We start from the raw sequence: 25,062 nt of genomic DNA on the forward strand, positions 1-25,062 counted from the left end.
GACTAGACAGTGATATGTAACACTCGACCAACATTATCTGAAGCCAAATGTCCCGTAATAAAGCCCGATTTATTTGGATCAATTAAATTATGCATCACTGACTGTCGACATCTAGCAATAACTTTAGCATAAATTTAAAATTAACATTAATCAAGTAGATGCATGCACACCTAGATGGTTGATATAGAAAATGTGAAGCTGCCATCATGCAGTGTTGAGTTCTGGTCTGTTTATAACACGCTACATTTCTGCTAGTGAGTTTAGGGTGTGAAAATTTCAATTTACAATTGTGAAAAATGTCCATTGTAGGCTATAAATGCTGCCTTGAGAATTGCCATAGGAACTCACATCATTCAGGTGGAAAACGGAGCAATGTAAATACACTTCTGCCTTTAGCAGAAATTCCTTAGCTGTTGGATTATGTACTCGCACAAGAAAAGAGGAAAAAAGACTAATAAAAAGAAGTTTAATTTAAGTTGTCTTGCAGCCAGTACTGAATCAAATCATGGACAGGGTGACGTGTAGGTGGTCTCAAACGCATCACCTGAAAGAGGAACATGAAATTAGCTGGATCATGTTCAGTGAATTCAGCCAGAATAAAGCAAGATTACGTTTATGAAAGCATACTTGTCTGATAGTAGTCATAAACATTGATGACTGCTGGCTTGAGATTTTTCACTGGAAAAGCTTGTTTAAGTTGAAGAGCATAGCCCATAGGGACTCCTTTGGGAACCTACGAGACAGAAAGGAATAACTGTACACTGGGTATATTACTAGCTGGTATGTTACTAGCTGCCATCTTCTCGAGTACTGTCTCACCTCTTTCAGATACACAAGGACATGATCCTCTTCAGCATCAACTCGCTCCACTAGCGGAGCAAACGATTGGGGTGGAGATCCAAGCTGAGGGGAAGAGACCAATGTTTACAGACACATAACATCTGAAGGACCTTCAAGCATTTTAGGACTAAATCTTAAACAAACCAGTGACGTATCTGCGGTGAAGCCTGATAGGAGCTTAATGTCTACGATAACCATGTTAGTGCTTGCTTTTACACCGTTGTATCTGAATGTGTAACGGGGGATATAAAAGTTTAGTCAACAGGATAAAGAACACAGCTTGCTTTTACAAGAGTCAAACAAGAGCTGGTTTCAGGAAAGCCAAAGCTATTTACTTCACTGTGAAGTTCAACATGAGATTGGCTCCAAGTGGTTGGCAGTCTCCCTTCACCTTCGCTTCAACACTCAGTGTCCTGGCGACTTTAACGGGTGTTGGGATGTTGTAGAAACATGCAACCTGCAGAACAAATATATTAAATAAAATGTGGATTTGCATGGACACAGGGGAGAAGATACAGACCTGCACAGACACACAGTTGGATCCTGATGCTTTAACACTATATTTGCCACGAATGTTCTTCAGCAGCTTCTCCTGATAGAGCAGCCTGTTGTCCCGATTCACGGTGAAGCTATAAGAGTCTCCTCCTGCCACAGAGGACTGTACAGTAACGGTGTTGGAGCCATCCAACTGAAACACTTGAGCAGCGTACACAGACAGGGCATGAAGAGCCACCACCGTGTCCTAAAAACAAGCACTAGATTAATAACTCCACTCAAGAATTATGCTCATGTTTGGGGGTCAGTCACCTGGGTCGAGGAGAAGCCTCCATAGGGATTCTGTTGGGTCACCAGCCAGTTGACAATGCGGTTAGCATAGCCCAGATTAGCCGTCGTGAGAGGCTGAACAGCGAGAACTGCTAGCAGCACGTAAGCAGTTATCTCCACCGCCAGAGTATCACCAGCTGTTGTCTGAGACCAATGGAGCTTATTGCCTTTGGATGAGACAAGGGAGAAAGTTGATGCCAAAGGTAACAACCAATATCAAGAGGCTGGTGTGAATTCTCACCTTCAGAAATGGCACGGTTTTCCAAGGCAGTTAAAAGCTGTGATCGAGTGGTGGTGTCTCCAGCAAGACTGAAGGTGTAGGCCAGCAGAGCCATGGCGTAAGTGTTTCCCAGGTTCCCAACAACAGGCCTCAAGCAGGACAGAGCCTTGGTAATGACAGGATCCTGAAATCAAAGTAAGCGTCAAACAGCAAGGTCATCTAAAGAGAGCTCATTGAACTACTTGAGATGTTTTACAGTGGTGGGGACGCCTAGTTCAAGTAGCGATGCAACAATGTAGCCAGTCATGGTCACGCTGTCACCAACGCCACCCTTAAAAGAAAAAAAGAATTTAGAACAGTCCTCACACCAAGTCTGTTGTTGCAAATCATTAATTTAAATTATAAAAAATAAAATAAAAAACACCTTCATGTCACTGTGGTACAGAGTTCCCTGCTGTATGAAACAACCGTCTGAACCCTGCGTGCCGATCAACCAATCCCTTGCACTCTGCAGGACATTTGGATCAATGAAGACAAATTGCCTCGCTAGACCAAAAGACCTCAGGACAAAGGCAGTTAACCTGGCCGTGAAGAAGGTTGTGACAAACTGACCTTAGAAACTACTTGTGCCACAACAGCTTATATACACCCAACAGTAGAACAGGACGCAACTCACCATGTATTGGATTCATCATAACCAAAGGTGCTGTATGAACCATCGTTGTGTTTGTAGTTCAGTTGTCCTTGATATCCTGATTAGGTCAAGCCACATGTAAATTGGTCAATAGTCTGAGTCTAAGGCGAAGAGCAGGACAACCTTGACATTTAGGCTCATACACATTTAAAGTGGATTGGTCATCCATACCGCTATTAAGGTAGCCTGTGGCAGTCTCTCGAATGGCTGCCTTGAGTTGCCCTGTGACCTTCAGGTACAGCAGGATGTAAATATTGGGAGCAAGAATGATCATATTCTGTTCTCCACAGCCACATGGCATCTGTAACAACCCATCTAGATTGTTCAGTGCACGACCCATTATATCCCCTACGAGACAAACAAAACCCACATCAGAAACAGTTATTCTCTCAAGCATCCTGTCAGTTTCTACTTTAAATGCTTTACCAAGGACTGAAACTGAGCATCTGGCTGATCCCTGAACCACATTTGTTGGAAACGTCAGAGACACATCTTCAGAAAGAACTTTGCCTGCAGAATGAACAAAATGGAGCAGCATTGAGTGCTAGGCTAATGTTTGGCTATACAGGGTGAATGTGTTTGGGAATCATTGAGTGAAAACAAACCCTTTGGACAGAGTAACCAACTCTGGGTGATTGTCCTTTCAACACCTTCAGGCTATAACAAAAAAAAAGCAATGAAACCACATCAGTAAAGCAGAATGAGCTCCATGATAAAATGCAGGTTAACACGCACCAGGACAAGAAGACTACGAGTGACAATGTCAATGCGTCCTCTCGTTGGTACAGTCACAGCCTCAGTGCCACATCGAGTCTGGGATGGTTCAGCTGAAGCACTGACAGTCACATTGACAGCTCCTGCAGTGACAGACAGGAAGTGAGCAACACCATACACTTCAAATTTAGAAACAGTCCAAAACTAACCAAGAACAGAAGCTGAGAGAACCCATTTGAAGGTCTTTCTCCCATTGGGACAAAGACAGGACGAGTACGGATCAGGATATGATTTAAGAGTGAAGTTTGTGGATGAAGCTGGAGTCACTTTAACCTGCCAATGAAACAGAAAACATGGAGCAAAGATGGGACCTTCTCTACAGATCCATTATATAAAAGGTAAATAAACCATGACAGACCATGATGCACTTGGACAGATAGCTAAAGACCGTGGCCTTCAGATCAAATGACTCCCCACGGACGATGGAGTATGGCAGGGAGAGCTCCAGGAAGAAGGGCTGGAAGACTGTCAGCAGAGCAGGAGGAGCCAGACCCAAACCTTTAGAGGACAGGCAGAACGCCTCAGTCTCCCATGTGGTGATGGTGTCAGGAACAGTGAGGGGAACTCGTGTTGATCCAGTGGCTCTGAAGGACAGCAGAAGAGAAATAAAGGGGAATTAGTAAACTGCTGGAAAGTACTTTAGAAGGAATAACATGCTTTACTAACCCCACTTGAGCAAGCTGCCAGATCCAGGTTTCTGGAAAGTAAGTCCTGATGGTCACGTCAAAAGAGGAAGCTTCACCTCCAACACCTTCTGCTTCAAGAGTACCATTAAGAGTAATTACTGTAAGAGACAAGGAAATGTACACCCATTTACTCCACCCGTTCTAAGTCAGAATAAATATTCTAATATTCTACACTAATATATAGAATAACTGCCCCCATTATTGCATTTATAAAAAACCCACACAATTTGCTGGTTCACAAAGAACGAGAAATAAACTCCAATAACTGAAGGCAAGTTCACCAGGTCGTTCAGAATTGGTTTTCACCAAAATAACCTACTTTCAGGGATCCCGGGATACCTCTGACACAGAGGGGCTCGTACAGCAAGATTTGTTGCGATCTTCATTCCCAGGCTCTGTCATCGTAACGAGTCAAAACACAATACAGAGTCATTAACTTCAAGTCTTATTCAGTGACTACGTGGTTATGAATTGTTTTTTGTACCTTGAAGGTTGTGTAGGCTTGATTTGTAGGAACATCATAGAGAGCTATCCGAAAAGCTCGGGGTTGAAAACCAAAACACTGTGGCTCATCCTCAACGCTGTATGGGTAACCTGATAGTGAGCGCACTGGGAGCAAGTCAAACACCTGGGACCATGAAACAATAGTGTTGCTATATTGACTTTCTGTAAACTTATTTAATTAAAGGCCTTGTTTGGCATGTTATGGTCAGTTTATAATGTTAGGCATTACATGTACACTGCTATAAATCATAACAGCCCTATAAGTGCATAGGTTTGTTCAATTGACTCATCAGCATTACTCAAATTCTGAGCTGAACCTGAAATGACAATCAAGGATTTAAAAAAAAAAAAGCAACTGCACATGGATACCATTTCAGCACTCAGCCGTCTTCCTGGCTCCAAGATCCGGACACTCTGATCGACAGCACTGATGCCACACAGAGATCCTGCTTGAGCAGAGACAGTCAGAACACTTCCCTCAGCAGGAACAGCTGTAGCAGGAGAAAACTGTAGAGACACCTGAAACAAGGACCAAGTCAAGTCAACTTTATTTATATAGCTCTTTTAACAATGTAGATTGTTTCGAAGCAGCTTTACAGTGTTAAACAGGAAAATAATGCAGCATAATTTTATTAAGCTGTATAGCCATTTGATGTCATCAGTTCATTTCAATTTCCATACGGTGACAGTGTGGGCTTTAGATCAATAATTAGACCAGTAATTTAGTTTATTAGATTTCTTTCAATATTTAGTTGAAAAATATAGTGTCCCAACACACTGTAGGGAACATCATTCCCCACATTAAGCCAAAAGATGCTAGTGCACATCATACCTGGTTTTGGAAACACATTTCAGTGTCAAACGACACACTAGCTGCAACTACATTCTCACTGGGCAGAACGCAGTAGACCAGAATCTGCACTGTTGGAGCCATATCGACACTGACAGACAGTTGGAATGACACAGAGCCGCTGGTGACGGGATTAGAAGCCCTTGCTCTGACCGTCTGAAATCCATGGAGGACAATCACTCCTCTGGACAAGACCTGACAGAAGACAAAGAGGTGTATAAAACATGCACCTCCACGACGGTATCATTATCAGTGTTGTGATTAATGGCTGACGATTTGATCACGGCATTATCACGATATTGAAACAACTTGTGGGAAAAGGTAGGTTACACTTTACAATAAAGGTCTCACTAGTTAACGTTAGTTAATGCATTAACAAGGAGCACATTTTACAGAAGTTATTCTTCAATAATGTTAGTTAAGTCAAAAGGGTTAGTTCACACAAAAAAGAAATCTGCCATTAAATTACTTGCCCTCATATTGTTCAACACCCGCAAGACCTCCATTCATCTTCGGAACAAATTATATTTTAGTGTAAATCCAATGGCTCAGAAAGGCCTCCATTGGCACAATCTACTTTACACTCTCAAGACCCATAAGGTACTAAAGACGTTGTTACAAAGTCCATCTCACTACAGTGGTTCTACAATGACTTTGAATCAACGAGAATAGTTGGTGCAAAAAACCTAAATAATTTATATAGTGATGACTGATTTCAAAACACTGCATCATGAAGCTTCAAACTGCTAAAAATCAACTCGCTGATTCATAACACTTAATGTAATAAATAGTAGTAAAGTAATTAATGACAATTTATTTCTGGGTGAACTAACCCTTTAAATTTGCTCAGGCCATTAAATAGTTTATTTTAATGATGTGCTTTTAAAATGTTGAAATTTACATTTAACTAAGATTAAATGCTTCAGAAGTACCCTTCATTGCCAGTTTGTAAACCTCTTAAACTCTGTAGACCCTGTACAGGGTTTATGTAACTTCAAAGGGTTTCATGTAAAAATGACATTCAAATTGTGCATTTAGACTATTGCATGTGGGTATGGGAAGCTTTTCAATTTTGGTAGCCCAAATCCAGGTGGAAATACCCAAAATTATCCCAGAGCTTATGTGGTCAAAGTTAGTGGCAAATATGGAGCCTTATTGTAAAGTGTGCCTGAACAATAAAGAATCAGAACATGCATTCAAACAATATCTAAAGAATGTAGTTCACATTAAAATGATAAATTCACTGTACTTTTGAAGTGCCCACGATATCATACAAGTTCATTATCGTGATACATCGTATACCATAAATCCAACCACAACTGATGTCCACTCACCATATAGACAATGTCAGTGCTGTAACCACCAGTCTCTCCAACAAAAGAATACTTCACGGTCACTGGAAACGCAGCACCACATTTGAGCGGCTGCTCAAGCTCCACTATAGTCAGTTCACTAGATGGGCGGTCAGGAGCAGCAGGTTGGAGAAGCGGAACTCCTCTTGTATCTGTAGTGAAGTATGGCGATTTGTAACCATAAACAACCTCTGGAGTTACACTCGCCTGGGAAACAATGAATAGAATTAGTTTCTTCCGAGAGTGGTCTATATATCGTCACAAAATAGAGCAAATCTTACCACCAGATTGAGATCAGCGTTAGGAAGATTAGCTGTGTTGAGGGAGAACGTGGCCAGACCGTTCTGGTTTGTGGTCAGATTCAGTAGCAGTTTGTTTGGCCAGCTGTTGCCATCCAGGAGATGCACTGCTTTGCTCGCAATTGGATTCCCATTGAAACGAGACACCAATATCTGTTGGGAATGATCAAGGTTAGGAAAGGGAACCAATGTAAAAGGCGCCTGCAACGAGGGATAAACTTGCCTTTCCATTAATCGGTAATCCAGGTTCAAAATAATCTGGGAGAACCAAAAACGCAACCTTGCCGACTTCAAACGTAATGGACACCGTTGCAGATTTTGACATCACTACACCTGGGGAGAAACAAAACAAACTCAACTTCCTCCATAGAGCCATTGGTTCAGATCAGTCAGTAGCTCACCTGTTCCCTCCTCAGTGACATTCACATTTACAAGAAATGTGTCTTGCATATAATTTTCAGATGTAGTGCCAAAAAACTCTGATGTATCGACAGTAAGGACAGCACAGCCAGTAGCATTCATCTGGTAGCAGAACAGAGGTCACATTTAATTCGAGCACAAGCAGAAAAACCCTCCTTGTAAGGCAGGAGTCAAACCTGTGTAGTTTTATCCAGGCAACGGCGGGTCACACCAGGATCCTCAACATAAGGAAATGGATCACGGCACAATTCCACCAACACTTGACCAGGTACAGGTTGGCCATACGTGTATCTGGGAAACGTCACAAGTAACATCAAGAACTGACCAACCACAAGGCAAGAAAATGAAAGCCTCACTCACTTGGCACAAGCCTCAACTTTCAGTCCCACATCTGCAACGCTGTACATCTGTGGTGAGTTTACGGTCACATCGAACTTGGGCAGAACTAAACCAGGAAACAACTTTAGCTCAGGACCTCAGATTTGTCGTTGAACCACTGCACATTATAGGAACAACTTACCATATTTTTTCACCTCAAAACCTTGGGAGATCATTTGGTCGCCAATAAAAGCCTTTAGTGTGTACATCCCCACCTGAGCCTCTGGGTTTAACTCATGAGAAAGCTGCAAGATCATCCCCGTTGAGGACACGTTCGTCCACTGACCAATGCGGTTATTATTGTCCTATTAAAAACAAGTAACAGCTCAGAAAAACTGTAAACCAAAGTACAAAAAGCTTCAGCTCCATTCAAAAGACTTGCAGTGGAGCAAATTCTCACCTCCACCGCCACCAGATTGTACTGCAAGACAAAGACATGAATATTAGGCACTTAAGAGAAAGCACACATTGAAGAAAAAGGAAGGTGCAAGACTGCATGTAAAAATAATTAGCAGTTTGTTCATGTCTTACCATCTGATTAAGAGGCACAAATGTAGCATCCATGGTGACAACTCTGAAATTCACTACAAAAGACAGCAATAAATGATCACAATTGCATCATGCACATGATCAGAACTTGTGCAAATGGACTTTCTACTACTCTAATACTCAAAGGGTCATTCACAGCTCACCCGTTTGTCCTGGATTGTAGATGGGTTTGTCTGTTTGGATGAAGGTCAAAGGCAGGTAACGTCTGAACATGACCTTCCTCTCTTCAGTCGCACTGAAGACCCTCCCTTGAACTTCCACCTTCAGCATCTGCACAGATTCTCCATCTACTCGAGGAGCCTGTAGAGAAACTCAGTTAACATACAACAAACCAGACAAGAAAAAGCCACATGTCTCATGATAACAGACCTGGAAATTAAAGCAGCGGTGAAACGGCCTAGAAGAAACCTGCTGCACAAGTTGAGTCGTCCTGTTTTTGTCATCAAGCAGAGAAACTGTCATCGTGAGACTCTCTTGGGGTTTCAGAAGACTTGCACACAATTTAGCATCAGATCCAGACTCAATCACAGCAGGCAATGTCACCATGAATAACCTGTAGAAACATCATGAAGCTTAGGTTCAGAGACCAAAGGGAATCAGGTCAGAACATGTACATGTTGGATGACGGTCACAGAAAGTGGCTGCCATCAGAAAGCCTTAGTCTCCCAATCATTACATTAGACAGCTTCTGTTCACTTCAAAGCCCTTGGTACTTACGGCCTTTCCTGTCCATCAACAGCAAAGAGGAAAAGGGCTAAAATGAGCCCTTTCCAAACACAAATTTCACTCACAGCCATGAGGAGCAATCATTCAGGACTAGACAGAAATCAAAAGGCTGGTTCAAAAACCTGCAGCACTCCTGTACAGATTCACACTGCTCTACAGCTTCACTCTCAATCATCTGCACTGATGGCAGCGTAATTGAAACACTTAATAATTGGGATCAGGTTGATTTAGCCATCACAGGCAATCAGGACATCTTTAGGGTGGAGTCCCGGTAATTAATCACAGGGTTGCCAAAGTGAAACGCATGGTGCGTCTCAATCACCTCCCTAGTTCAGTAGTCAGGGCACTGATCAGGGAGTCAGCTCATTGACTTATGTCCTTATTAGTGCACTGACTACTGAACTAGGGAGGCAACTGAGACGCAAGCCGTTCTTCGTACATCGCTAAAGCTGGGCATACACTGTGTGACTTTTGCACAATTTCGAGCCGAATTCTGACTCGTGCGACTCTTTTTTGGGTCAGGCCGATTTTCAGCTTTATCGTGCGTCGTTTGTTGTGAGGGGTTCGTGCAGTGTACAGGGGGAAACGAGACGCAATAAACCTCTTCTGATCGGCAATCGGATGCGTGAAAGCAGAAGTTGAACCATTTAATCTTTAATGCAGCAAGAAAGAAAACGAAAAGAGGGAAATCTTTAAGTTCTGTAGGCAGTTTTCAAATAGCAGCAATTTAGCAAACTGTTGCTTGCCTTCAGTCCGTGTTGTAAAATGGATATTCTAAGACGTTCAAACCACCGTGTTTAGCCTGTCAGTGCCTCTTTTATTCATTTAACTTTGAACATTAATTTACTTGTTTTACTTTCACAAATGATTTTATTTAATATTATTTAATATTTACTTAATTTTATTATCATGGGAAAAATGTGAACCGTTGTCCATCATTTGACAAAAGAAAAGAATGACAAAATGTCACGGCGCAATATAGATTTTTTTTCTTTTCGTTTTAAATCATGAAGGCGAGTCAGTGGATATCAGCAAAAACGCAATGTGCGCGAAAGTCGGTGAAAGTGAAAGTAAAATCTGACGAGCTTTCGGCGCATATTCTCACAGAGACAAGATACATCTTCTTTAACATATGCTGATGACGTAGCCTATAACTGTCTTAATTTATATTCTTAATATTTCTCTTGTGGCCCATATTGTGAAACAGATTAGAAGAGAAGTATAGGCCCATTTTGTGTTAAATAAGCTGCTCTTACTTTCTGATAATAATACTGATATTATTGTATACATTTTAATTATAGGCCTATAATTCCTTGTTTAATTGGGCAAAATGTATTTATATAATGAGGAGTAAGCTAATCTATCTATTCTTTTATTATGCAGAGTATCGGTTATGCATTGATGCGTTATAAAATTAGCGCGGGGGCAAATTAAATGTAATATCAGTTTAATAATAAAAGTAGGCCTACCCTAAGCCTAATAATAATGGTCATTTATATACATAAATTGTAAATGCTAAATGCTCTTGATATCGAGAGCTGATGCATTTGATAGGCTATCTCTCTATTATAGGTTTTTTCACGCATATTTCACTCGTACAGTGTGAGCAGACAAGTTGCGCTCGATAATCGGGCCGCACAGTGTGAGTACATAAATCGTGAGCTTTGGCTTTACATCGCATGCGATCTACTCGTACAGTGTGAGTAGGTAACCTTGCTGAAATCACATAGAAATTGCACAGTGTATGCCCAGCTTAACTCAGTTAGTTGGATTTGATTGTTGACGGTTTGGCATGATCTTGGATTGTTTGGTTCTTTGACGCTCATCCTGGACTTGTTGTCATAGCAACAGGTCCGTTATCTTAAACCTGTTCGCGAGCGGCTTATTTCATGTAAACAGGATTAGATTGCATCTTGAGGTGATACTTAAAATCTGTCCCAGCCACTGCTACTTTATTACAAGAGTTCATTACTGACCAGGGGCAATAATAATAATTTTAATAATAGTACTATAAAAATGTGTTTGAAAATAATATTACAATGTTATGTATAATACTATAGACACAGCTACTTGATTGAGCGATTTATTTGTGATGGAATAATTACTTTAGGTTTACACACATGTTGTACAGTTAATCTGAGCCATGAATTAATTTAAGTGATGACGGATATTATGGGATGGCTTGAAGCAGTGCAGGAGATGCAGAGAACTTGATCTTGACCCTTAAGAAACTTTAATACTGTCACGTTACAAATCTGCTTCAAATTGAATTAAAAATGTAATTACAACATTGAAATAAAACTGTAAAGGGTGTACAAATACTATAACATCATGTTCATCAATACAGAGCACATTTCATTTTTCTATTATAACTTTTATGTTGGTTTGGTCGTTTCCTTATAAAGGTCCAGAAATTCGTGTTTTTTCGTTTTTTTATTTGTCAAGTGTTTTGCCAGGTGGCTTTTTTAATTATATGATGTCATTACATTGCTGTCTTGACACCAGCCAATCGCTGCATTGCTGATCGTGGTTTCGAGTATCGATGCATCTGCCCTCTTCAGGGAACACAAGAACGTGCAGTAATCTCAGATGTATTAAATGAAGAATGGACCCCTGGTCCACACATACGCAGGTGTTTTTAGGCCTAGTCCACATGTACATGGGTATTTTTTTAACCAGAGTTTTTCCTCCTTTGTTTTAAAAAAACAATCGCATCCAAACAAGCACGGTTTAAAAAAAATCTCTGTCCACATGAAAATGCAAACCCACCCTATGATTGGCTGCCTGATTTAAAACGATGCAAAGATGAATCAGGGTTAAATTGAAACATAAAATAAAGTGCAAGCAGGTCGGACAAAGCACAGTGCTCATAATGCAGTAAATGCACAGCTAAACAAATGTGTTTTGAGTCTGGATTTGAAAGAGGCTACTGTTGGAGCACATCTGATCTGTTCAGGAAGCTGGTTCCAGCTGCGGCTGGCATAATAGCTAAACGCAGACTCTCCTTGCTTTGAGTGAACCCTTGGTATTTCTAACTGACTTGATCCTGATGATCTGAGTGATCTGTTGGGTTTGTATTTAATCAGCATATCTGCAATGTATTGAGGTCCTAGGCCTCAAAATCTATTCTAAATGTAACTGGAAGCCAGTGTAAAGACCTGAGGACTGGTGTGCTATGGTCTGGTTCTGCTCAGCGTTCTGTATGAGCTGCAGCTGTCTAATGGTCTTTTTGGGAAGGCCGGTGAGAAGACCATTACAATAGTCCACCCTACTGGTGATAAAAGCATGAAGTCTTGTCTGGAAACAAAGCATCTAATTCTTGCAATATTTTTGAGATGATAGTAAGCTGATTTAGTTATTGCTTTGACATGACTACTGAAACTCAGGTCTGACTCGATTTTTTGTTTTTAGACCTTTAGCCTCAAGATATGTGTTCACCTTGAGAATTTCATGTTTGTTTCCAAATATAGTGCTTTCTGTTTTGTCTTTGTTTAACAGAAGAAAGTTTTGGCACATCCAACTGTTAACTTCATCAATGCATTTACATAGCGAGTCAATGGGGCTGTAGTCATTAGGTGATAGGGCTAAGTAGATCTGGGTGTCGTCAGCATAGCTGTGGTAAGCCATTTTGTTATTTTTCATTATTTGGCTCAGTGGGAGCATGTACAGGTTGAATAGGAGCGGTGCAAGAATTGACCCTTGACGCATGTCATGGATGTCCACTCAGACTTATGGTCCCCAATGCTCACATAATATCAAATAAATATCATTTATTATCTTTATGAGCGCTGTCTCTGTGCTGTGATGCACAGATTGAAAACTGTCAAAGTATCCGTTTGAGCTTAAGAATTTGTTCAGCTGATGGAAAACAACTTTTTCAATGATCTTGCCTATGAAGGGGAGATTTGAGATTGGTCTGTAGTTGCTCAATATGATGTTATCCAGATTTCTCTTTTTCAGGAGGGGCTTAACTACTGTGGTTTTAAGGGAGTTTGGAAGAGTCCCAGAAAGAAGCAAGGCGTTTACCACTTCTAGGAGATCTGCTTCTAAACAGTTAAACACACTTTTAACACTGCTTTTTTGTAGTAATCTTCCAGTCACAGAGTTTCTAATTTCATCGTTGAAGTCAGGCTTTGTCGTTTGAGCATTGTGCTGATTAGCTGAAGTTAAAAATATAAGATAAAATATAGAAGCGATAGAGCAAAACGCGGAGCAGTAAGCAAGAGCATCTGAACAGTAGCTAAGCAGGAAGCAGGAAGTATCCTAGTATTTATATGATATACAGTATTATCTCTTGATACAGATTTTATTTCTCTTTTTACTATTATATGGTTATATTTACCCATTTTATTTTTTATTTTTTTACTTTGTAGCAATTTGACGTTTTATGTTTGTGTTCTCTTGTTTTGTGGAAGTCAGCAGGGGGGAGTGTAGCATTAATATTTTGTGATTCCACTTGCCATGAGCATTTTTGGGGTTTCCTCTGTCTTTCTGGCCACCATGCTGATTTGAGGGGTAGGCATACTTTGCTTCTTCCCAGTCTCCATGAGATATCAGCGCGTCGTGCATTGCTAACGCACGCTGTTCTAATTGCTGCACGACTCCTCATATCTGTTTGTGTTACTCCAGATTCAATAAATGAGGCCTTGATGGGATGAATTTCAGCGTTTTGAGAGTGATGACACAACACAGATAACACCGCTACACTCACTCCTCTGATCTCAAGAGATGCTCTAGCGACTGACTCTAGAGGTTGAAGCCTTTAGCCTATTTGTTAGAGCGTCTGACTCCCACACTGGAGACCCGGGTTCGAGGCTTTGCAGATCAGGAGCGAGTAGGACCTGGGTGAGAGGTTACATATGCATAAACACCCAAGTTATAGAGCCAAGTGACTCAGGCAATTACAGCCACAAGTCACCGGACAAATAGAAACTCAAATACTGCAACTTCCTGATTCAAACAAAGTTCACACACATGAAAAATTCATGTCTAAACATAAGATTTATGTATTTGAATTGCATATCATTTTTTCATGCATTTGGATTACATCGTTTTAACATAAACAAATTAATAAACTTAATGTGATTAGTATTTGTGAGTCATACATAAATTAAACAGATAAGATTTATGTCATAGTACACAGAAAAATTAACACTTCCATGCGTGCGCTCACTACTGAGTTTCAGTAGTCAAGCGCTTCCGCTTCTTCTGCTCATGCGTATGTGGGGGAACGCTGCGCTGTTTTATCATATTATACACATTTGAGTGTGTTAAAGTTCTAATTCTATCTGTGCGTTCGCTTGGCGCTACTATGAGACACTTATTCACACTGCAGTGAGCGAGATCATATTAGGCGGTAAAACATGGTACTCTCTATAACCAGAGCATTAGACTCAATGAAATCAGTGATACAGCCACTACATGATTATAACATCACCTGATCACATTTTGCCATAACAAATGTTTTATAAACAATTAAAGCAGCCAGAGAAAAACGAATGTTAAAGAGTCAAAAGGTAAAGCAAACACTGATCGCCATCATGGTGATTTTTAATAAATTACTTTCAATTAAACAATTATTTTCAATAAAACTGAAATAAAGTCAATCTGGTTGGTAATGCATGAAGCCTTTAATGCTGTTTATGGAGTCGTTTAATCCTCCTCTGCTGAGATCTTGAGAAATGTAATGTCTTTTATATTTGTAAAAATCCTTGGCCGAATGACCTACTGTTTCTAAACAAACACCAGTGATGTGTGATAATTTAATTGCCGTCTGAATCCACATCCAAGTTTTCAAAAATTCACAATTCACTGACCACTGTGCACCGTAACATTGAATGTTGCTGTAATTTGGATGCTTTTAATGATCTAGCCTACACTTAAATGCTGGAAAGCATTTACAAGTATAATCTTTCATCATGCTCAAAAGAAAAACATACACATTTGAAATGAGCCATTACGACAGCAATTAACATCCCATTTTTTGGGGGGAGATTAAAATTAATTTCCTATTATTAAATATAAATTTATTCTTGTTCCAAGCATGTGGCACTTTTACAGCAGAGAATCAGTCGACTGACTACGCAAGCAGTGCATTCCCAGGTTTGTATGGTCACAACTCGCTCCTCCACCGTGAATAAAATCGCCATCCAAATGCATGAGTTAATCACTGAGGTGGCATTGAAATTTTTACAGATGTCTACATGAGAAACAATTACCATCCGGATAGGGCTTAAGGCTGTGGGTGAAGTCGGTTGTTGTTTCTCTTTCCTTCAGTGATTCTGCTCATCATCAGGTGCTCATCATTAATGCTCAATACTTAATTCTCTCATTAACTACAACACAAATTTTTGTTTTTGATCTTATACACACAACTCTGACTTTATACCACATAATTCTGACTTTATACCACACAATTCAAATCTGACTATCACACAATTCTGACTTTATATCACACTTCTGATTTTATATCACATAATTCAAATCTGACTATCATACAATTCTGATTTTATACACACAATTTGGACTTTATACATGCAATGCTGACTTTATATCGCACAATTCAATTCTTACTTTATACCCACAATTCCAACTTTACACACACACAATTCTGACTTTATACCACACAATTCTAACTCAATTCTAAAAAAAAAAAAAAAAAAAAAACTATTTGAAAATAGCCTTTTGACATTGACGTGTGCTTTTTAATAGCCCCTTTCTTTTTTTTGTGTTTAGTTATTAAGGTTTGTATTTGTAATTTCATGTATGTGTATATATTCTTTCTCCTACGAGAGTTTTGTATTTTGCTGTTTTTTGTCAATAAAAAAAAAAAAACTACAACACTAATTCTATGGTACTTTAACTCTGTAGTGTGCACACACGAACACAAGGCATTATTTACCATAGGTGTTTTGCTGTGTACTACATGAATCTTAAGCCTAGTTCACTGCCCTATTTGAGCCCCGATTTTGACTCGCCGACAGGTTGTGAAATCGCCAACAAATGCCTGAAATCATAGGCAAATCGGTGATCGTGCACACGAGTGACAATCAGGCAATGTGAATGATCAAATACACGATCAGAGAGACTCGCCAATGCCCGTGAGATATTTGGCATGCTAAATATCTGGACCTGTTGGCGATTCAAACTCCTGCTGTGCAAAATGAGTTATGACTGAAATACATCTGCGATGACCGACAGCCAATGAGAGCAAAATACAGGACAGCGGGAGGTTTCTGGACCAGGAGTTATAGATCAGAATATTAGTATTTTAATAGATATATGTACAGTTATATCAAACAGAAACAAAAGCACACATTTGCTTGATCAGCCGCAACAGTAGCGCATTGCAAAATTTACCTCAAAGTCTTTGCAGAACAATCTTTGCTACCTGTGTCTCCACAACCATTTCCTCCACCATAGCCTAATCTTTATTGTCCTCCCTTTTGCTGCAAATCAGAGCACAGATCACTGCAGTCTATATTTTCATAACAATTCCAGTCTCACGCGAGAACTCAAGTCTGACGCATGTGTGATCTTGCGTTGTTTCCTTCTCACTTCTTGCATGTGCATTGTGAAACGTAATTTGCGGATGGGACAGAGCTGTTGGCGATTATTCCTCTTGTACAGTCATGCAGTGTGAAACCCCCTGTCACCAAGCCATCGGTCAGTGTGAACACAGCAGTGACTGAATGCTATCCCAGACAGTCATGCAGTGACCCGGCAAGTCTGAAAATTGTGCAGTCTGAACTAGGCATTACCCGTTTCATTTATGTTTGACTTGCATATATAACAGGGTTTATGAATTTGTTAAAAACCATGTAATCCAAATGCATATGCAAGTCAAATGCATAAATTTTACGTTAATACTTTGAGTGCAACAAGAGAAAAAAAAAAGAAAAAAAGTCCAACAAAGAGACTGTATAAAAGCAGTTTTATTCAAGTCATGTCTTGCAGCCAGAACTGAATCAAATCATGGACAGGGTGACGTGTAGGTGATCTCAAACGCATCACCTGAAAGAGGAACATGAAATTAGCTGGATCATTTTCAGTGAATTCAGCCAGAGTAAAGCAAGATTACATTTATGAAAGCATACTTGTCTGATAGTAGTCATAAACATTGATGACTGCTGGCTTGAGATTTTTCACTGGAAAAGCTTGTTTAAGTTGAAGAGCATAGCCCATAGGGACTCCTTTGGGAACCTACGAGACAGAAAGGAATAACAGGACTCGAGAAGATGGCAGCTAGTAATATACCAGCTAGTAATATACCCAGTGTACAGTCTCACCTCTTTCAGATACACTAGGACATGATCCTCTTCAGCGTCAACTCGCTCCACTAGCGGAGCAAACGATTGGGGTGGGGATCCTAGCTGGGGGGGGGGGGTTGAAAGAGTAGACCAATGTTTACAGATATATATTACATTTGAAAGACCTTCAAGCATCTTAGGACTAAATCTTAAACAAACCGGTGACGTATCTGCGGTGAAGCCTGATAGGAGCTTAATGTCTACGATAACCATGTTAGTGCTTGCTTTTACACCGTTGTATCTGAATGTGTAACGGGGGATATAAAAGTTTAGTCAACAGGATAAAGAACACAGCTTCCTTTTACAAGAGTCAAACAAGAGCTGGTTTCAGGAAAGCCAAAGCTATTTACTTCACTGTGAAGTTCAACATGAGATTGGCTCCAAGTGGTTGGCAGTCTCCCTTCACCTTCGCTTCAACACTCAGTGTCCTGGCGACTTTAACGGGTGTTGGGATGTTGTAGAAACATGCAACCTGCAGAACAAATATATTAAATAAAATGTGGATTTGCATGGACACAGGGGAGAAGATACAGACCTGCACAGACACACAGTTGGATCCTGATGCTTTAACACTATATTTGCCACGAATGTTCTTCAGCAGCTTCTCCTGATACAGCAGCCTGTTGTCCCGATTCACGGTGAAGCTATAAGAGTCTCCTCCTGCCACAGAGGACTGTACAGTAACGGTGTTGGAGCCATCCAACTGAAACACTTGAGCAGCGTACACAGACAGGGCATGAAGAGCCACCACCGTGTCCTAAAAACAAGCACCAGATTAATAACTCCACTCAAGAATTATGCTCATGTTTGGGGGTCAGTCACCTGGGTCGAGGAGAAGCCTCCATAGGGATTCTGTTGGGTCACCAGCCAGTTGACAATGCGGTTAGCATAGCCCAGATTAGCCGTCGTGAGAGGCTGAACAGCGAGAACTGCTAGCAGCACGTAAGCAGTTATCTCCACCGCCAGAGTATCACCAGCTGTTGTCTGAGACCAATGGAGCTTATTGCCTTTGGATGAGACAAGGGAGAAAGTTGATGCCAAAGGTAACAACCAATATCAAGAGGCTGGTGTGAATTCTCACCTTCAGAAATGGCACGGTTTTCCAAGGCAGTTAAAAGCTGTGATCGAGTGGTGGTGTCTCCAGCAAGACTGAAGGTGTAGGCCAGCAGAGCCATGGCGTAAGTGTTTCCCAGGTTCCCAACAACAGGCCTCAAGCAGGACAGAGCCTTGGTAATGACAGGATCCTGAAATCAAAGTAAGCGTCAAACAGCAAGGTCATCTAAAGAGAGCTCATTGAACTACTTGAGATGTTTTACAGTGGTGGGGACGCCTAGTTCAAGTAGCGATGCAACAATGTAGCCAGTCATGGTCACGCTGTCACCAACGCCACCCTTAAAAGAAAAAAAGAATTTAGAACAGTCCTCACACCAAGTCTGTTGTTGCAAATCATTAATTTAAATTATAAAAAATAAAATAAAAAACACCTTCATGTCACTGTGGTACAGAGTTCCCTGCTGTATGAAACAACCGTCTGAACCCTGCGTGCCGATCAACCAATCCCTTGCACTCTGCAGGACATTTGGATCAATGAAGACAAATTGCCTCGCTAGACCAAAAGACCTCAGGACAAAGGCAGTTAACCTGGCCGTGAAGAAGGTTGTGACAAACTGACCTTAGAAACTACTTGTGCCACAACAGCTTATATACACCCAACAGTAGAACAGGACGCAACTCACCATGTATTGGATTCATCATAACCAAAGGTGCTGTATGAACCATCGTTGTGTTTGTAGTTCAGTTGTCCTTGATATCCTGATTAGGTCAAGCCACATGTAAATTGGTCAATAGTCTGAGTCTAAGGCGAAGAGCAGGACAACCTTGACATTTAGGCTCATACACATTTAAAGTGGATTGGTCATCCATACCGCTATTAAGGTAGCCTGTGGCAGTCTCTCGAATGGCTGCCTTGAGTTGCCCTGTGACCTTCAGGTACAGCAGGATGTAAATATTGGGAGCAAGAATGATCATATTCTGTTCTCCACAGCCACATGGCATCTGTAACAACCCATCTAGATTGTTCAGTGCACGACCCATTATATCCCCTACGAGACAAACAAAACCCACATCAGAAACAGTTATTCTCTCAAGCATCCTGTCAGTTTCTACTTTAAATGCTTTACCAAGGACTGAAACTGAGCATCTGGCTGATCCCTGAACCACATTTGTTGGAAACGTCAGAGACACATCTTCAGAAAGAACTTTGCCTGCAGAATGAACAAAATGGAGCAGCATTGAGTGCTAGGCTAATGTTTGGCTATACAGGGTGAATGTGTTTGGGAATCATTGAGTGAAAACAAACCCTTTGGACAGAGTAACCAACTCTGGGTGATTGTCCTTTCAACACCTTCAGGCTATAACAAAAAAAAAGCAATGAAACCACATCAGTAAAGCAGAATGAGCTCCATGATAAAATGCAGGTTAACACGCACCAGGACAAGAAGACTACGAGTGACAATGTCAATGCGTCCTCTCGTTGGTACAGTCACAGCCTCAGTGCCACATCGAGTCTGGGATGGTTCAGCTGAAGCACTGACAGTCACATTGACAGCTCCTGCAGTGACAGACAGGAAGTGAGCAACACCATACACTTCAAATTTAGAAACAGTCCAAAACTAACCAAGAACAGAAGCTGAGAGAACCCATTTGAAGGTCTTTCTCCCATTGGGACAAAGACAGGACGAGTACGGATCAGGATATGATTTAAGAGTGAAGTTTGTGGATGAAGCTGGAGTCACTTTAACCTGCCAATGAAACAGAAAACATGGAGCAAAGATGGGACCTTCTCTACAGATCCATTATATAAAAGGTAAATAAACCATGACAGACCATGATGCACTTGGACAGATAGCTAAAGACCGTGGCCTTCAGATCAAATGACTCCCCACGGACAATGGAGTATGGCAGGGAGAGCTCCAGGAAGAAGGGCTGGAAGACTGTCAGCAGAGCAGGAGGAGCCAGACCCAAACCTTTAGAGGACAGGCAGAACGCCTCAGTCTCCCATGTGGTGATGGTGTCAGGAACAGTGAGGGGAACTCGTGTTGATCCAGTGGCTCTGAAGGACAGCAGAAGAGAAATAAAGGGGAATTAGTAAACTGCTGGAAAGTACTTTAGAAGGAATAACATGCTTTACTAACCCCACTTGAGCAAGCTGCCAGATCCAGGTTTCTGGAAAGTAAGTCCTGATGGTCACGTCAAAAGAGGAAGCTTCACCTCCAACACCTTCTGCTTCAAGAGTACCATTAAGAGTAATTACTGTAAGAGACAAGGAAATGTACACCCATTTACTCCACCCGTTCTAAGTCAGAATAAATATTCTAATATTCTACACTAATATATAGAATAACTGCCCCCATTATTGCATTTATAAAAAACCCACACAATTTGCTGGTTCACAAAGAACGAGAAATAAACTCCAATAACTGAAGGCAAGTTCACCAGGTCGTTCAGAATTGGTTTTCACCAAAATAACCTACTTTCAGGGATCCCGGGATACCTCTGACACAGAGGGGCTCGTACAGCAAGATTTGTTGCGATCTTCATTCCCAGGCTCTGTCATCGTAACGAGTCAAAACACAATACAGAGTCATTAACTTCAAGTCTTATTCAGTGACTACGTGGTTATGAATTGTTTTTTGTACCTTGAAGGTTGTGTAGGCTTGATTTGTAGGAACATCATAGAGAGCTATCCGAAAAGCTCGGGGTTGAAAACCAAAACACTGTGGCTCATCCTCAACGCTGTATGGGTAACCTGATAGTGAGCGCACTGGGAGCAAGTCAAACACCTGGGACCATGAAACAATAGTGTTGCTATATTGACTTTCTGTAAACTTATTTAATTAAAGGCCTTGTTTGGCATGTTATGGTCAGTTTATAATGTTAGGCATTACATGTACACTGCTATAAATCATAACAGCCCTATAAGTGCATAGGTTTGTTCAATTGACTCATCAGCATTACTCAAATTCTGAGCTGAACCTGAAATGACAATCAAGGATTAAAAAAAAAAAAAAGCAACTGCACATGGATACCATTTCAGCACTCAGCCGTCTTCCTGGCTCCAAGATCCGGACACTCTGATCGACAGCACTGATGCCACACAGAGATCCTGCTTGAGCAGAGACAGTCAGAACATTTCCCTCAGCAGGAACAGCTGTAGCAGGAGAAAACTGTAGAGACACCTGAAACAAGGACCAAGTCAAGTCAACTTTATTTATATAGCTCTTTTAACAATGTAGATTGTTTCGAAGCAGCTTTACAGTGTTAAACAGGAAAATAATGCAGCATAATTTTATTAAGCTGTATAGCCATTTGATGTCATCAGTTCATTTCAATTTCCATACGGTGACAGTGTGGGCTTTAGATCAATAATTAGACCAGTAATTTAGTTTATTAGATTTCTTTCAATATTTAGTTGAAAAATATAGTGTCCCAACACACTGTAGGGAACATCATTCCCCACATTAAGCCAAAAGATGCTAGTGCACATCATACCTGGTTTTGGAAACACATTTCAGTGTCAAACGACACACTAGCTGCAACTACATTCTCACTGGGCAGAACGCAGTAGACCAGAATCTGCACTGTTGGAGCCATATCGACACTGACAGACAGTTGGAATGACACAGAGCCGCTGGTGACGGGATTAGAAGCCCTTGCTCTGACCGTCTGAAATCCATGGAGGACAATCACTCCTCTGGACAAGACCTGACAGAAGACAAAGAGGTGTATAAAACATGCACCTCCACGACGGTATCATTATCAGTGTTGTGATTAATGGCTGACGATTTGATCACGGCATTATCACGATATTGAAACAACTTGTGGGAAAAGGTAGGTTACACTTTACAATAAAGGTCTCACTAGTTAACGTTAGTTAATGCATTAACAACTAACATTATTGAAGAATAACTTCTGTAAAATGTGCTCCTTAAGTCAAAAGGGTTAGTTCACACAAAAAAGAAATCTGCCATTAAATTACTTGCCCTCATATTGTTCAACACCCGCAAGACCTCCATTCATCTTCGGAACAAATTATATTTTAGTGTAAATCCAATGGCTCAGAAAGGCCTCCATTGGCACAATCTACTTTACACTCTCAAGACCCATAAGGTACTAAAGACGTTGTTACAAAGTCCATCTCACTACAGTGGTTCTACAATGACTTTGAATCAACGAGAATAGTTGGTGCAAAAAACCTAAATAATAATTTATATAGTGATGACTGATTTCAAAACACTGCATCATGAAGCTTCAAACTGCTAAAAATCAACTCGCTGATTCATAACACTTAATGTAATAAATAGTAGTAAAGTAATTAATGACAATTTATTTCTGGGTGAACTAACCCTTTAAATTTGCTCAGGCCATTAAATAGTTTATTTTAATGATGTGCTTTTAAAATGTTGAAATTTACATTTAACTAAGATTAAATGCTTCAGAAGTACCCTTCATTGCCAGTTTGTAAACCTCTTAAACTCTGTAGACCCTGTACAGGGTTTATGTAACTTCAAAGGGTTTCATGTAAAAATGACATTCAAATTGTGCATTTAGACTATTGCATGTGGGTATGGGAAGCTTTTCAATTTTGGTAGCCCAAATCCAGGTGGAAATACCCAAAATTATCCCAGAGCTTATGTGGTCAAAGTTAGTTGCAAATATGGAGCCTTATTGTAAAGTGTGCCTGAACAATAAAGAATCAGAACATGCATTCAAACAATATCTAAAGAATGTAGTTCACATTAAAATGATAAATTCACTGTACTTTTGAAGTGCCCACGATATCATACAAGTTCATTATCGTGATACATCGTATACCATAAATCCAACCACAACTGATGTCCACTCACCATATAGACAATGTCAGTGCTGTAACCACCAGTCTCTCCAACAAAAGAATACTTCACGGTCACTGGAAACGCAGCACCACATTTGAGCGGCTGCTCAAGCTCCACTATAGTCAGTTCACTAGATGGGCGGTCAGGAGCAGCAGGTTGGAGAAGCGGAACTCCTCTTGTATCTGTAGTGAAGTATGGCGATTTGTAACCATAAACAACCTCTGGAGTTACACTCGCCTGGGAAACAATGAATAGAATTAGTTTCTTCCGAGAGTGGTCTATATATCGTCACAAAATAGAGCAAATCTTACCACCAGATTGAGATCAGCGTTAGGAAGATTAGCTGTGTTGAGGGAGAACGTGGCCAGACCGTTCTGGTTTGTGGTCAGATTCAGTAGCAGTTTGTTTGGCCAGCTGTTGCCATCCAGGAGATGCACTGCTTTGCTCGCAATTGGATTCCCATTGAAACGAGACACCAATATCTGTTGGGAATGATCAAGGTTAGGAAAGGGAACCAATGTAAAAGGCGCCTGCAACGAGGGATAAACTTGCCTTTCCATTAATCGGTAATCCAGGTTCAAAATAATCTGGGAGAACCAAAAACGCAACCTTGCCGACTTCAAACGTAATGGACACCGTTGCAGATTTTGACATCACTACACCTGGGGAGAAACAAAACAAACTCAACTTCCTCCATAGAGCCATTGGTTCAGATCAGTCAGTAGCTCACCTGTTCCCTCCTCAGTGACATTCACATTTACAAGAAATGTGTCTTGCATATAATTTTCAGATGTAGTGGCAAAAAACTCTGATGTATCGACAGTAAGGACAGCACAGCCAGTAGCATTCATCTGGTAGCAGAACAGAGGTCACATTTAATTCGAGCACAAGCAGAAAAACCCTCCTTGTAAGGCAGGAGTCAAACCTGTGTAGTTTTATCCAGGCAACGGCGGGTCACACCAGGATCCTCAACATAAGGAAATGGATCACGGCACAATTCCACCAACACTTGACCAGGTACAGGTTGGCCATACGTGTATCTGGGAAACGTCACAAGTAACATCAAGAACTGACCAACCACAAGACAAGAAAATGAAAGCCTCACTCACTTGGCACAAGCCTCAACTTTCAGTCCCACATCTGCAACGCTGTACATCTGTGGTGAGTTTACGGTCACATCGAACTTGGGCAGAACTAAACCAGGAAACAACTTTAGCTCAGGACCTCAGATTTGTCGTTGAACCACTGCACATTATAGGAACAACTTACCATATTTTTTCACCTCAAAACCTTGGGAGATCATTTGGTCGCCAATAAAAGCCTTTAGTGTGTACATCCCCACCTGAGCCTCTGGGTTTAACTCATGAGAAAGCTGCAAGATCATCCCCGTTGAGGACACGTTCGTCCACTGACCAATGCGGTTATTATTGTCCTATTAAAAACAAGTAACAGCTCAGAAAAACTGTAAACCAAAGTACAAAAAGCTTCAGCTCCATTCAAAAGACTTGCAGTGGAGCAAATTCTCACCTCCACCGCCACCAGATTGTACTGCAAGACAAAGACATGAATATTAGGCACTTAAGAGAAAGCACACATTGAAGAAAAAGGAAGGTGCAAGACTGCATGTAAAAATAATTAGCAGTTTGTTCATGTCTTACCATCTGATTAAGAGGCACAAATGTAGCATCCATGGTGACAACTCTGAAATTCATTACAAAAGACAGCAATAAATGATCACAATT

General features: G+C 40.9%; 2 protein-coding genes across 2 annotated transcripts; both read right to left on the minus strand.

The window, feature by feature from the left end:
• Positions 1-503: 503 nt before the first annotated feature.
• Positions 504-9,292, minus strand: LOC307123046 (alpha-2-macroglobulin-like; the record flags this gene model as incomplete). Its single annotated transcript, XM_079811424.1, has 34 exons — positions 504-544; positions 628-733; positions 820-903; positions 985-1,066; positions 1,176-1,297; positions 1,361-1,582; positions 1,648-1,832; positions 1,907-2,069; positions 2,142-2,216; positions 2,310-2,466; positions 2,562-2,637; positions 2,751-2,927; positions 3,006-3,089; positions 3,185-3,236; positions 3,315-3,436; positions 3,503-3,626; positions 3,712-3,937; positions 4,020-4,137; positions 4,359-4,434; positions 4,524-4,667; positions 4,913-5,062; positions 5,376-5,588; positions 6,728-6,952; positions 7,027-7,197; positions 7,268-7,377; positions 7,446-7,566; positions 7,641-7,755; positions 7,825-7,909; positions 7,985-8,147; positions 8,243-8,263; positions 8,374-8,426; positions 8,535-8,691; positions 8,761-8,944; positions 9,240-9,292. 34 exons carry the CDS (start codon positions 9,290-9,292, stop codon positions 504-506), a joined length of 4,257 nt encoding a protein of 1,418 aa, XP_079667550.1.
• A 7,797-nt stretch (positions 9,293-17,089) lies between these two features.
• Positions 17,090-25,011, minus strand: LOC307123052 (alpha-2-macroglobulin-P-like; the record flags this gene model as incomplete). The annotated part of the gene is made up of 31 exons (XM_079811436.1): positions 17,090-17,130; positions 17,214-17,319; positions 17,406-17,489; positions 17,586-17,667; positions 17,777-17,898; positions 17,962-18,183; positions 18,249-18,433; positions 18,508-18,670; positions 18,743-18,817; positions 18,911-19,067; positions 19,163-19,238; positions 19,352-19,528; positions 19,607-19,690; positions 19,786-19,837; positions 19,916-20,037; positions 20,104-20,227; positions 20,313-20,538; positions 20,621-20,738; positions 20,960-21,035; positions 21,125-21,268; positions 21,515-21,664; positions 21,978-22,190; positions 23,333-23,557; positions 23,632-23,802; positions 23,873-23,982; positions 24,051-24,171; positions 24,246-24,360; positions 24,430-24,514; positions 24,590-24,752; positions 24,848-24,868; positions 24,979-25,011. The coding sequence occupies 31 exons, from the start codon at positions 25,009-25,011 to the stop codon at positions 17,090-17,092; spliced, it is 3,843 nt and encodes a 1,280-aa protein (XP_079667562.1).
• Between the last annotated feature and the right edge of the window lie 51 nt (positions 25,012-25,062).

This window comes from Gobio gobio (genome assembly GCF_949357685.1).
Source record: "Gobio gobio genome assembly, chromosome: 1".
Taxonomy (NCBI): Eukaryota; Metazoa; Chordata; class Actinopteri; order Cypriniformes; family Gobionidae; genus Gobio; species Gobio gobio.